The 15272-nt window shown below is 41.7% G+C and overlaps 1 protein-coding gene across 4 annotated transcripts in view; it reads left to right on the forward strand.

The window, feature by feature from the left end:
- INPP4B (inositol polyphosphate-4-phosphatase type II B) overlaps window positions 1-15272 on the forward strand; it is a 606962-nt gene that overhangs the window by 260910 nt on the left and 330780 nt on the right. For all 4 annotated transcript variants that reach the window (XM_059722033.1, XM_059722036.1, XM_059722037.1 and 1 more), the window contains exon 6: window positions 13287-13405. In XM_059722033.1, the coding sequence (XP_059578016.1) occupies window positions 13287-13405 (119 nt within the window). The remainder of the gene's footprint in view (window positions 1-13286; window positions 13406-15272) is intronic.

The raw sequence follows: 15272 nt of genomic DNA on the forward strand, positions 1-15272 counted from the left end.
CGCAAAAAAATCCTTGCCTGTCAGGCATTTCCTGGACCGTCATTACTATAGCAACAGTCCAACTCTAACATAGCATAAAGCTACATGTACACTAGTAGCTTCCAAAGTGGAGTGAATTTATAGGATTTGTCAAATGTACCATCTTCTTAATTTTTTTAATAGAGGTGGCAGTTTTATTTCAAACAAAACTGAGACCTCACATCCCAGTGTATTGGAATGTATAAAAGAGTAAGTTGTATACCCACTGGTAGGAGGGAAGTGTGTATGTGTACTACAGTGGTTATGCATCAGGCAAAGAGAGCTGATCCTAGTCTGAAAATACATGTGGAGACCCATGGCATCAGGGTGTGCTCATAAAATGAACTGCTCAAAACAGAACATGCAACACCAGCAAGTAATAAATGGTGCACTATTCAGATTTACTGCTGGAGCATGGTTATGTGTGCACAGCATTGCACCTGGATCTTAGTGCCCAAAGAGAGGTGCATCAGTAATTTGCCCTTGGCTATCCCTTATGATGAACATAACTGAGGACCATAAACAGAGCTTCCCAGATTGATCTGTGCGCCACACAATGTACCTCAGGATCTTAGCATAGCAGTGGTATCACTTTAGGGTGAATATGTTGTATTAATTCCTCTCGTAAGCTAGAGCAGGATGACCTTCTCCTTTCATTGTAATGTATACACTGGCTGGGAAGGGTGTATGCAGCAGTTAGTGCTGGTTACTGAAGTCCTAGATGTCAACTATGATTCAGAAGTGATAGCCTGTGGTCTGATCAAGTCTGAGGCACCCACTATTCCACACACAGGATATAATAAAATGTAATTTTCTCTAGTACTGCAGTTACCAACCAAAGTGATCAGACTATGTTGTGGAATAGAAATGTTATGGTATTGACCATGGTAATTTGAGCTAGATTTCTTCCTTTCACATGCAAATAGCCGCTATGCGCATGTCCAGATGAGTGCAGTCTTGCAGTATGTGGCACTGCAAACACATTTGCAGAGCCACATATTGCAGTCCGGTGTTCTCCATGCTACAAGGACATGGTGCCTGAGTGTTTGCTGTGCTAGGTTTTTTTCTGCAGGTTCTTTTTTACTACTAGGGGTCAAAAAGACCCACAGAAAAAACAAAACAACGGTGCAATGCACACACAGCCAGTGCACACTTCTGAAAAGCAGAGCTTGGCCACCCAGAGTCATGTTGCAGCTGCCAGCCAAGCTCTGTGCAGCAGAATTGCCACAGCTGCAGCCCTGGGAGACCCCAAGGACCTCACCCCAAGTAAGGCTTCTGGGGGCCTCCTTGGGTTGCCAGGACATGGCTCTACAGGCTACCTCTAGTCTGCTGGCTTTATGACACTCCTGTCCTATATTGATGGGTGGTTCTGAGGCAAGACCTGCCAGTGGCTTTAGCACTCCTCTCTGAAGAGGGACACTGTAACCTTCATGCAGCTAAGGGAGGCCATCTCTTTCTTATAAGTAGATTGTTATTGCTATCAAGAAGGTGGCTACCCCAAACTGCTGAATTTTAGAGGTTGACCCAGTTTGATGTTGACAAGTCAGTTGGTGGTTTGTGCAGAAATGATTATTGTGGGTCATCCACATGTGGTGAAGATTGCTGGTGATCCTGAAATAATTGCTGGCTTTGAGAAAATATGTTTTCCAAACAGTCTTAGTGCCATCAGTCCCATGCACCAGTACAGGATATCACCCCAGTGCTATCCCCAGCCTCCCCTACCCAACCCAGGGCAACTTGCCATCTGCCAAAGTGTGCATGGCATGTGCTTCTGCCCAGGGACAAGTAGCGGTGGTGCAAGGAGCACTGCCACTACTTGTCCCCAGGGAGCCAAACATTGACACATGTCTGGACGTGCCATGTGAGTATAGCCGGTATTAGGGCTGTGCAAAACAGCACCGTTCCACTTCGACTTCCAGTTCAACAGAACAGTGTTTCGTTTTGAATTTTGTTTTGAAAGCACTGTTCCATTTCGTTTCATCGAAATTGTTTCAATGCTGTTTTGAACTTTCACCCATAGGCTATTCTGCACCCATAACCAGGAAGATCAGTGCTGCCTCTGGCTCCAGCTAGCAGCACCAGCCAAGAAGCCCTTGTTTCATTTCGAAGCTGCTTCAAAGGCTTTTGTTTCATTTTGTCTTTGCTGTTTCAAGCTCAAAACACATCAAAACAGCTTTGAAACGAAACCCCAGCTGAAATTTCGCACAGCCCTAGCCGGCATCTCAGCTTTCAGATTTTCACATCTGTGGCATCTCTGCTCACACGTTTCCCCCCTTGCACCACAGGCTTACAGTATTTTCCTACAGTGGCCTTCATTTTCTGTCACATGGTCGCATCGGCTCACGCTAGACACCTTCAGCCACATCTAAAATGACCATAAGTTTGTTCTAGTTGCAGTGTAGCAAAATGATGGGTTTTTTTCTTATGGACTGCAGCAGGGCACTAAAAGGTGCCTGTTCCTTTAAGGCTGAAGCAGTCTGGCCAGGGAGCTCTGCTTAGCCAGCAGAGCTCTCCAGCTGTGAGTTGCCGGGGTAACAGCATAAGGAGGTAATTGGGTAACACATGCAGGAGACACATGACTGAAAGGAGGCAGGGTTTGGGCTATATAAGCTAAGAGCTGGAGTTGGCTGGGTACTTTCTCTGGCAGCTGCCGGAGAAGGAGCTCCTGCCTGTTGAAGTTGTCTGAGAGCTCATGCTGCCTGCTTTGTTACTCACGTGGTGCGAGCCTATAGGAACCTCACACGTACTAGGCTAGAATTGTGTGCTGTTATTAAGGGTGTTGGTTTGATCTCAAAAGAGAACATAAACTGTTGCTAATACTTAAATTATAACCTAGAGGCTTTTGTTGGTGTTTGTGTTTACACCAGAGGAGCAGGATGAGGCTAAAGGGGGAGGTTTGGAGGCATCGTTACTGCCTGGAGAAAGGGTTCAAGGATTTGAGTTGAGTAGTGATAGGCACACAGACTGAGAGATGTCCTAGAGCCAGGAGGGCTCGGAGACAAGGGCGCAGAGAGCCCTAGAGCCAGAGGGGTGTAGATACAGAGGTGTAGAGGTGCTCAGTGTCCGAGGGATGCTGAAGTGATGGAAAGTAACAGCACCTGCAAGGTTTGGGACGTGATAGGGGGAGGCTGGAGTCATGGATAAACCCTAGACATAGTGATAGTAAAACAGGCAGCCTCTCGCCTAGAAGTAACTTATTCATTCCATTAAAGGCATGTAGGAAAAATACGTGGGCAGACTTTCCAGATAGGTGAGCAGGCCAAGGTGACAATTGGCCTTGTGATATACACCTGTTACATGGACCATACAGACTTATTACTTACAGGGCACTGTTATTGTTATGTTTGTCCTTTTGCAAATCTATGGTGACAGACATCACTTGGATTGCTGTTTTATTGTCCCTAGTCTAACTGAGACAACCCCTCTTTCCATTCTTCTTCTGTGAGCTGTTGATGGTAATTGTGCTCCCACTGGTAATTATTGACATCCCCCTGAAAGATATTAACTGCCTTATGCATGTACACTTCAGTTGAACTCTAACTTGGTTACCATAACAACCAGTTGGGAATGCCAAGGAGCATCTGTTTTGTCTGTATTTTCATACATACTTCTCTTCCCAGAGAGATGAGGGCAGCAGTCTGGGACCTTCTACTCAGAGAGGCAGGAAGGGTTGCAGGTAAAAAGTGTTTAGGTGTATCTGCTTGAATGGGTGTTCAAGGTGCACTTTTCTCTTCCCTCCACTAAGACTGTATCTTCTCTACACTGATACTTCAGTAATCAGGTTGTGTGTTAAGACTTCTGGGGTTGTATCTCATGGTTTTTAGCACAGAATTAACCTCACTGCTTTATGAATTGTCACCATAGATTTGGAGAACTTCAGAGGCCCTCCCAGGCCCTGACACAGAAGTGTGATTAGCCCATTAACACATAAGCTGAAGCAGTTGTGGCTTCATGCTCCGTGTTTCCTTCTGTGATTGCTGATCCAGCTGGCATCCAGACATAGATCCAGCTCAAGACACTGACTTGTTCAAACTGTTTCTGCTGTTAGTGCATTGTCCTTTTCCACAACTATGCTGTGCTGGCTTTTACTGATCAGACCTGAGAAAGAAGGCCTTGCATTCAAAAGCTTGTCTAACTAACCCAACTAAGCAGTTGATGCAATAAAAGATATCACCCTAAGAAATCCTTGCCTCTCTCAGTTCCTGGACCATCATGGCTAAATCACTCTAACACTACTGTTTCCACAACCACAGAGAAGTGGAGAACATGGTATGTGGTGAAGGACTTTAATGAGATAGTGGGCTGTAGACAGCTGATAGAGATTGGTAAGGGCTCTGGGATCCCCCCTACCAGTGGTGTCAAACTTGCCTATCCCCCAGGGGCACTTGTGGACCATGAGGCTCCTCATAGAATGGCACTGGACTGCAAAGAACCACTAGGACTGGATCTGGACTTGGCAGTGGGGCAGGTAATGGCAGAAGGGGTTTACATAGCCATTGTTGTTCCACCATGCTTGCCCGTGGGGCTCCATTGCTAAGAATTCAGCATCAGGCTGTGCTGCCTCACCTTGTCCCCAAATTTCTAGCCCCTCTGTGCGTTTTGTGGGTTGGGTGGCATGGCACTACAGGCTATCTCTAGTTTGCAGGCCTTAAGACACCCCTGTCCTATACTGATGGGTGGTTCTGAGGCAAGACCTGCCAGTGGCTTTAGCACTCCTGTCTGAAGAGGGACACTATCGCCTTCATGTAGTTGTGTGGGGAACTTGTCGCAACCCTTCAGCTCCAGGACATGCAGCTAAGGGAGACCATCTATTTCTTATAAGCAGTTTGTTATTGCTATCTAGACGGTGGCTACCCCAGACTGCTGAAATTCAGAGGCTGACCAGTTTGATGTTGACAAGTCTGTTGGTGGTTTGTGCAGAAATGAGTTTTGTGGGTTATCCACATGTGGTGAAGATTGCTAGTGATCCTGAAATAATTGCTGGGTTTGAGAAAATAAGTTTCCCAAACAGTCTTAGTGCCATTAGTGACACACAGATACCCATTATATGCCCCTCCTTTGCCAGCTTCCCATAAGATACATTCTAACATATGAATTGAAATGGATATGGCTTGAATTGGAAAGAATATGGTGCAGATGATGCCAAGCTGGCAGGGAGTAATAGAGGGATAGGATTCAGAGAAACCTAGATAGACTGAAGGATTGGACCAAAAGGAATCTTATGAGGTTCAATAAGGCAAAGTGCAAAGTCCTGCACTTAGGATGGAACAGTCCCATGCACCAGTACAGATTGGGAACCAATTGGCTCAGTAGTAGTTCTGCAGAAGAAGACCAGGTATTACAGTGGACAACAAGCTGAATATGAACCAAGAGTGTGCCCTTGTTGCCAAGAAGGTTAATGGCATACTGAGCTTTATTAGTAGGAGCATTACCAGCAAATGAAGGGTTGTGATTATTTCCCTCTATTTGGCATTGGTGAGGCCACATCTGGAGCACTGTGTCCAGTGTTGGGCCCCCCACTAGAGAAAGGATGTGGACAAACTAGAGAGAGTCCAGCAGAGAGCAATGGAAATGGTTAGGGGTCTGGGGCACGTGACTTATGAGGAGAGGATGAGGGAGCCAGGCTAACTGAGTCTGAAGAAGGGAAGACTGAGAGGGGATTTAATAGTAACCTTCAACTATCTGAAAGGTAGTTCTGAAGAGGATGGAGCTAGACTGTTCTTTGATGGCAGATAACAGAGCAAGGAGAAGTGGTCATTGCAACAAGGGAAGTTTAGGTTAGATAGTAGGAAAAACTCTCACAAGGAGGGTAGTAAAGCACTGGAACAGGCTGACGTGTGAGGTTATGGAATCTCCATCCTTAGAGATTTTTAAGATCCAGCTAGACAAATCTTTGGCTGAGATGATATAGTTGTGGATGGTCCTGCTTTGAGCAGAGGGTTTCATAGTTGTTGGACTAGATAACCTCCTGAGATCCCTTTCCACACTAATTTCCTATGATTCCATGATTATGTAGCTGCTGTTGAAAGAATATATCATGAATATAATGCTGTTTCCAGGCTATCAGGTTAAGCCATCACTTGAACTACTGTCACTAGCTCTGATTCCTAATTGCCCAATCATATTCAAAGTGCACCACTACTTCTCTCTTCAAGCCTGCTCTATCAGCTGTTTTAGCATTTTTAGGCAATGCTCTGACCTGTCTCAAAGTTCTTATGCATCCCACAAAGTGGCTTGTCCCTAACTCTTTTTCTCTTCACCCCTAAGTTCTCCTAACAGGAATGGATGGATATCTTAATCCAGCTGAGATAGATGGCACTGCAAAGACTATGAAAAAAATGCTTGTCTAGGGGCAGAAAGAAAAATTTTTCTCCTTTTAACTTTCTGCCATAGCAAGACCCTAAGTCTTCTCTCTTTGTATACCCTTTATTCTGTCTGTCTGCTTTTGTCTGCTAAGAAACAGATGAATTTCAGGTCACCTGCTTACCACTAGTAAGTATGTCATGCATTTTGGTCTAAGAAGGATTTGGGTCCTACAGAACAAAAACCTTTTATTAGCCGGAGAAAAGCATCTATATATGTTGAAGAGGATTACAGTGAGGAGGGAGAGGAGTATGGGAAGTTTATCTTGCTGAGGAGTCTCATGGACTGTCTTGTGTTTCTTCAGAACAAAAGATTATCAAATGTACTCCACTAGGAGTGGACAAAATACAGACACATGTAAACAGGATGCTGTACAAGGATGTGGAAGTAAACTTCCAGCCCGCCCTTTATCTCTCCAGATACTCAACTAGTACTACCAAAAGACTTTTTAAAGAACTCTGTACTTAATACAGGGACAGGCCATACAGTGGGCTTTATAATTTGGATATCTTGGATAGTAGTTTAGTACTTGCGAGATATGAAAAGAAAAAACTGAATATGGTGCAGGGCATGTCCAAATTCTGCTTTTGCTGTGACAGGCAGCACTGTGCTGAATGGCACCACTGCTCTGCATGTGCTACCTTCTGACCAGTTTGATTAGTTCTGTCTTTCAGCAGAGCTAATCAGACTACTTAGAGCACAACATTAAACACCACATTATGTTGCTTTTGCTTTGTGACATGGTATATATGGAGCAGCGTGGCATATTTAAACAGGGTATCATTTACCCTGTAAATAAGCTGTACGGTAAATGAACTGTATAAATGTGCCTATAGATATCCAGGTTAGTTTGTCATGTGTCCCTTTGCATATATGCATTATTTGTTTGGTAATCCTAATTTGAAATGCATATGCTAGTATGTGCCATTCTAGCACAGTGTGTATTAAAATAAATGGGTAGCTACTTGTTGCATATTCAGTTTTTTTTATCTCCCTTGAACTCCATCTTGGTTTGAATGTGGGTGTGAGAGGTGGGGATTCTAGGGGTGGCCATGACATGTCCTGGTTCCCCATGACAGGGCCAACTCTGCCCTGAGGGTACCTACTTAACTCGTGGGCCATGCCTTGTTGGTATAATAATAACTGGGGAGGCTACCCCTGAACCGTTGCACCTCTCTGGTGCCGGGCCTTCCGGCCCCTGCGTCTGCGTACCCCTCTGGTGCTGGGCCCTACACAGTAGGGTGCCCTGCCAACTGTGCACTAATGAGGCTCCTTATAGCCTCATCCACCATTCAAATAATAAGACAAACCACCATTCAAATAATAAGACAAACATAAGCCCCTGGGCTACAACACAACAGTTATAATGATGACTGTGTTCTGCCCCTTTAAGAAGGTAAAACTTCCACTGTAGGGCATACATCTCCTAGTCCTAGGTCAGCAAAGCAGGCAGCCAAATGTCTCTGGGTAGCTCTCTAAGGCTGTGCTCCTTCCCTTGGCAGTCTCTGGAGAGAGTGAACCTGCTAGCTCCAGCCCTGGTCTTATATGTCCCCAGGGCCTTGTGTCCTCCTGGTTATCTGACTGCCTGCAGGTGCTGGCCAATTAGCCTATTAGGCTGTTGGTCAAGCAACCTGCAGCAGTGGAGCTCTGTCTAGCCTGCCCGGCTCGCTGGCTGGGCTGATTCTATACTTAAAGGAGCAGGCATATCTTAGTGCCCTACTACAGTGGGGAAAAAGGGGGCCAGAGAATGGTATGGCTCCTGCCTCAACTGAAGCACACGTTTCCATGCAGCGTGCACAGTTCTCTAGAACAGTAACTGCATTAATCACAAACTGGTAAAAACCTTCCTTATTTATAATGAAATTTGCTCGCTAATGATAACAAAGGTGACGTTAATCTCTTAGTCAGCTGCGATTCTGTTGCCAGTCCCTCTATGATTCCTTCTTCGACCCTGCTTCCTAAGAATTCCATGAACAAAAGACCAAGGATGTTCCTCGAGCTCTAAGAAGTCGTATGGAGACAGCTCTTTTGGCACAGCCTGAAACATTGGTCTCTTAGGGGTCTACCAGCCTCCTACTTTACAATGGGCTCTATGCTCATGACATGGCTCACGATCAAACTTTGTTATAGAGCAGATAGATGGTGGATTTCGAGACTTGTTAGTGATGTATTTCTCGCCCTTACAGTATGTGGTGTTCAATTTTGTATTCTCCTCTTACACTGAATTGCAAATCTACACTATTTCCTCTTGTGCCATGTCACTGAAGATGTTGCTACACTGATGCTAATTTCAGAACTGTGGTGTAATTCTCTGGTCAGCTAGCAGGGTGTCCTGACAGCATCTTGGTTTAAGTACTCTTTGAGTGATCTGCTGAAACAAAGCAAGCTTGTCTCAGTGGGCGAGGGAAGGGGCAGCGATGTTAGCATCTTCTATCAAGCTGGGTACTGCTGCAGTCAATGGGGGACCTCAGAAGTGGTCTTCAGCTCAGGATGGCATGCAGTCCTAAGGCCCACAGGCTGACTAGCCCCTTTTTTGTTTGTAGGTGTTAGGGAGTTTGAGATTATCTGGTCAAGAGCCCTAGTTAATTCTGTTGTGAAGGCAGAAAGCATGTGGTTCAAGTCTAGTACAGAAACGGCCAGGAGCAGTCTAGCTGTGATAGCACAGAGCTCACTCAGCATTTGCTGTTTTACCCTAGCGAGCGCCTTGCTGCTGTGTCTAGACTGCTACCACTACCTGAGCAGTTACTTACAAGTTAGCTTGAGTATCTAAGCTGCCTGTTGATGTGAATGTTTCAATTCAGACTGCTACCATCTGTTGTTTCAAGCTCTATGTAGACTATGGAAGATGCTACTAAAGTGGTTACTTTTGATTCCCATCTTCAAGATTTTTTTCAATAACTACAGGGGCCACAAACTTCCTTTTTATCTGGAAGTTTAGGTTCTGGTGCGACTCCATGAAGATAATCCCAGCAGTAAATCCCTTCCACAGTCTTGACATTCAGATAAATAACAAGCCCCAACAAAATGCAGAACAGTATGCTAGTGAAGCAGAGAACAGATCATAATATTAAATGCTGCAGGCCTCAAGAACCAAGTATGATTTAATCGTAGAGAGAAAAAAAGCATTTTGATGGGAAGTGTCTGTGAAATAACAGTATAGAATCACACAAACAAAATAGCAGAGAGGAATATGCTCTTTCTTTACTCTATACTGTAGATTGTACAAGCATAATTTTAGTCTTGATAGTGGAATAGAAATAGTTAGTCATGGAAATGGAACAATATTTTAAGTACTCTGTCTATACTTTTATTCTTTTGAAAGTAAACTTTGTGTTGAAGGATATAATTTATTAACAATGTGCTTGTTCTAAGGCAGTTCTGCTGCATTTATAGTATAAAACAGCATTTATACTGTAAAACAGTTGTGTAAAGAGTCTGGAAGATTTTGTAAAATGTATAAATATAATCAGGCTCCAGTGTAATGCTGCTTTTCTTCCCACATTGCCACACACCAATTAACTTGAACATCCCTCATTATTTTTATGCCCAGTGTTCAGTGCCTGCCTTTCCTTTTGTTGACTTAATATTATGGGACCTTTTTTCTCTACATGTCTTCAGGATTTTTTTTTATCCCTAATGCTTCTTGTTTCTTAAGCTTTCATTGTACCCTGGTGGACTTAGCAGAAACGGGATCATCATCAGGATGAATGACTCAAGTTTTTGAACATTGAGTCAATGGTCACAATGAATCGATTCATATACCTTTAGTGAGGAAGTACAAGCTGCAGTGTCTCAGTGCACAGTTTTCTGAGCACTGTTGAAAAGTATTATAAACATATACTATATATATTCTACTATTTTATTAACAGTATCATAAACATACACTATTTATTATATTATAATAAAAGTATTATAGACTATTTATTTTATTATTATAAACTGTGTGGCTCAGCTTAGGGTATGAGGGGGAATTATTTATCTTTTGCCTTCTATATTATACTTCTGATTAAGAATAAAAGCCTTAGAGTACATATCAAGGTTGTTTCATATAGGTAACTATTTATTTTTTAAAGTAGTTCGTTTGCCATGTTAGTCTGAAATCAGGAAGAAGACAGAAAAATGCTACCTTGCCCTGCCTTTTTCCTAAAGTAGATTTAAATCTATATTAGATGGATATGCATAATTATATATAGACTTTTTATTCAGTTAACAGATGCTAGTTTTCTGAGCCATACCATAGTTCTCTTTCTCAAAGGAGCATTAGGTGTTCTCTTCAAGCTTCTAAGATCCAGAGCAGTGATTCTTAACCAGGGTGCAATGAGGTCCTTTTAAGAGTGATGAACAATGTTACCGTTGTTAGGTGTGCAAACACCTAACATGTCTACACATGATTCACAGGATAAACCCAGAAGTTTCAAATGGGAATCCATTGTGTCAAAATATTCTGACCTGTTGTGGGTTTTCTTTGCAACTAAAGAATTAGTCTAATATTTTCCTGTAGCAAAAAATGAATGAAAACTAAGAGCTGGCATTTTCTGAGGCATGCCGTGAGTCTAATGAGACAGGTCTTAAGTTTAAACAGGTTGAGAACTACAGATCTAGAGTCTCCCAGGGATGTTACCTATACAGCTATTCAGAAGACAAGAATGTATTGTGAACAGGATTTGGAGAACTTTATATCATCTCAAAGATTTCATCTCTTGAAAATTCACACTGGAGTATGACATTCCCTTAAAGAAATTATGAACAATAGACATACCCTTAAACAATTTTGAAAATGTTACCCCAGATACTCAATAGTTGTTGTCCAAACTTGCTATATTGGCTGAGCCCGGTGACTCTTTGAAGGCTTTCTAGTCATGTTCCAAGGTAGCTTGCTAACAACCACAAGTCCAATTTTTTTTTTTTTTTTTTGCTCCTACTGAGGCACTTGTAGTAGGGTCAGAGTGTATATTTTCATGGATAAATTCTGGATTGGAATCACAGATAGATAGATTAGAGCCTCTTTGGATGGGGTGTGGGCAGAAGCAGCTTTTAGTTACCCAGATTGAGTTGCCTGCCAAACTCTGAAATCTCCACTGGCACTACATAGGTTTGATAGCATTTTTTTGCTACTCAGTTTGTCAGGCTACAGATGCCTGTGTCCCCTTATCATCTAATAAGGCCCTGGCTAATGGGTTTCAAATATACCACCAGTGAAATTAATACTGTAATCAGTCAGATGTCTTTTTCCTTGGTTTTAGTAGTCTGCTTCTTGTAACACTTCAGTTGAAGAGGTGAGGGGGGTGGTGGCTAGGATTCTGGGCAAAGCTGTAGCCTAGTGCAGCTGAACTTCTCTCTCTCTCTCTCCCCCTCCCCCCCCCTGTAATCTAGTATTTTCCCATCATATTTAATGTTTTGTTGAATTGGTTCACGCCTTTCTGTATTGGCTTCTGTGCTCAAATGACTTCTCAAAAGTTTGGGTCAAAGGAGGTAGTTTATTATCTGGAGTGCCTCTGCCACAGTACTAGCTTGGGACAGTGAATACAGTCTTGCAACTTCACTTGAAAGGTATCCAAATATTTTTCTAAAATAGTAGATTTTGAAGTTCTTCACAGCTAATCCCAAATCAAAAACATTGGATAAGTCAGTCCCTTAGGAATTGGGTAAATAGCCAGAGATTAGGACCTTGAGAGACATAGCTGGACCCAGAATTTGTTTTAAGAACTGCTACCCTCAACTATTAATAATTTGCTTGATTTACTGTTCCGAACCTTATATCCTGCTTTGCTTTGTCCTTCAAGAATGGTCCAGTCCAGATAAGCAAGTGTGTACCTGGCCATCTTGCTTCACGAATAACTTTTTTCAGTAATATAGTGAGTTAACTTCCAGTCAGATAAGGTAATGCTAGTATTAATATAAGTTTCAGTAAGTTGGTGACCTATACAAGCTCCAGGTCCAGGAATTGCTTCTCATTTGGCATCTGAGCCTGCTGCTATTGTGCCAGCCATTTCATGAGTTCTTTGACAGACATAGAAGATGTCCATTTTCTCACTATTAGTGTCAAGTTACAGTAGGATCAGGATACAGTGCCCTTGCATGCAGTACAGCATGCAGTATAGCTTCTACTTCTCACTTCTGAAGGACTGTCTCATCACTGTTTTTATAGCACCCTTGCCCTTTCTGTTTCAAGGTATGGCAGTCTTGATCTAGGAAATAAACTCACGTGCATGTACAGCTCTGTGAAGCTCTAATCTCAAAGCTATGAACCCACCTTGAAAATTCATTATTAATTGAAAACTGAATTCTTCCTTATTGATCCAGTAAAATGAGTTTTAATAATGCTGTGTTTATAGCCAGAGTGCAATGACACTACCCATTTGTATCTGTTAGTCACTGACAGAGCCGTTGATTTTTGCTGTCTGCTTTTAAAAATGTAGATCTTTACCCTATGATTAGTGTTATCGAGGTATTGACAATCAGGTGCTAAAAGATATAATCAGTAAAACATGTTAATTGTTTTAGAATTTTCTTAAAGTAGTTCTTTACCATGAAGTTTGTTAGACAGAAGTTGACGTGAGAGAGATTACATGACAGATTAACTGAAAGCTCATGTTGCAACTGAAACATTATCCACTATCATAAAACATGTGTGCACTGATATGCAAGAGCTGACGAGCCTGTCAGGGGTGGCTTGCAGGAACTGCACATGTGGTTAATGGAAATGAAATCTAAGTGCAGTTCTGTAGCATGTGACTTCCTATTTCTGCAAGGTACTTCCAAGGGACTTCCTCTACTGAATCGGCTCCTGTCTCTAGGGATTTGATCTAGAGCTGTTGCTTAGTCTTTTTTCCTTCGGTGGAGTTTTCTGAGTTTTGTTTTTAGAGTTTTTTGTTTTTTTTCCCCCCCTCTTGTGCCTTTTCCAGCATGCAAGGATCTAGTGTCTACTACCCGTGACAGGAAGCTGAATACATTTGTACAGATCTCAGTGGTACATCCAGCAGAACAGACTTTGACGAGATATTCAAATACTGAAATCGTGGAGGTGAGCTGCTTTTTATCACATTAATATTCATTGCTGAATTTTATATTATTTACTTGTAAAGTAAATGAACAGCTGAAGCAAGTTAGTACATGGTCTGTAGTAATGGAAGCATACTGGAGTTGTTAGTAAAGCATACCTGAGAATGTTCTGAAGTCCTTGGCATGTAACCAGGATAAACAGTCAGAAATGAAGTTGCCTTTTCATGAAAGGTCTGTTTTTCTAACAGGAGACATAAAGAACAGTCTGGCTTTTCAGACATAGATTTAGAATGAGCAAGGAAATAGTTGCTTTCATTAAGGAATAAAGCTATGTAAAATTAAACTAAAATATGACTGCAATGAGTTTTGGTTGAACATTTTTATTGTAGGAGAATGTAGTACATGTAATATTCTGCTATCCATTCATTTTTCATTTATTCTCCTTTCAACTGGAAACTTGACATTTTTGTAGCTTGAAAAATGTGTGCTTGCTTTTATGATTTGAAAATGAGGATATGTACAGATTTGAACAACCTACATTACATTTGACAGCAAAACTTACATGGCATCGCTTTCCTAGTATTTGTCTACACTCCCTTGCCCCTTGCTCTAGAAATGTTAGTGTAAGAAAAAAAAAAAAAAGTAGAGTCTATATTTACAAAAATGCTGGGTCAGGCCACATAACACATTGTTTGATGTATTAAATGTTGGAGAAATTATTAGAAGCAGGAAGTTCTCTTTCCAGATTATTTTAACAGGGAAAAAATGAATGGCTTAATAAATCCAAAACACAAGAATGTTTCATGAGCTCTTTTTGTGATCTTCTGATTCCAACTGACTGCTTATTCAGTTGTCATGATTTGAACCATCAGCCACCCCAAAACTGCCTAACTCAAGTAGCCTGCAATACATCAGAATGGTTCAGTGCAGGCTGGCTGTCCTGATATGCTATAGGAGGTAGAATAGATGTTTCAGTATTTTATACCTTTTCTAATATGGGGATAACCCAGATTCTGAACAGAATCCTGAATTTCTTGTGTTGTACCTTTGGGTTTCTGTCACACTTCCTTACTAGTAGCTTATGAACATCACCAAACTTCACCAAAGGAAAAATTTTCTTTGTGCAAAATCCTTCCTTTCACTTTCTGGAAATGTAAATGCATCTTCCCAATAATATTTACATTTCATATGGAGTTTGCTTGTTTTGTTTTGTTCTTTAAAAAATACAACAACTCTTTTATTTGTGACTGGGAAATGACAAGCAATGGTTTCATATGGTTTATTTAGAAGTTCTAATATCTTAAAAGATAACATTATTACTATTGTTTCTCTATTTACAATTGTTCAAGAGAACTAGAAAATCATCATTTTATAGGATTCTGTCAAGCCTTATTAATTTGGTATTGTTTAAAAGAAGGAAATGTAACATTCAGGGTCAGTACCAGAATTAGTTGTTCCTAAACTCTTTTGATCAACATACCACTGTCATCTGTCAACGCTGCTTATAGACCACCATGCCCTCTTATTGTCACTCTTAACAGAAAAGGTATGTATGATTTGTGAGCTGCCCATACAAAGACTACCCATGATCTTTGAACCACAGTGTGGGAACTACTAGGATGTCATGTTATGCACATCCTGAGCCAGAAAATTATCATGAGATCATTCATTCTATATGTATTAGGGTAAAATTCTTGTATATGCCAGTCAGGGCTACGATTAAAGATGAAACTTCAAAAAAAGAAAAAAAATCAATGAGTACCATCCAAGTACACTTACATTCTTGAATTAAAAAAACTGAGAGATCAATTATGAGCTAAGAAATTGAGTTAATTGTCACGGTGGTACTTGAGCCCATTGAGTCTTTTAAAATCATGCTGATACCATTC

The sequence above is a fragment of the Alligator mississippiensis genome, chromosome 2 (assembly GCF_030867095.1).
Source record: "Alligator mississippiensis isolate rAllMis1 chromosome 2, rAllMis1, whole genome shotgun sequence".
Taxonomy (NCBI): Eukaryota; Metazoa; Chordata; order Crocodylia; family Alligatoridae; genus Alligator; species Alligator mississippiensis.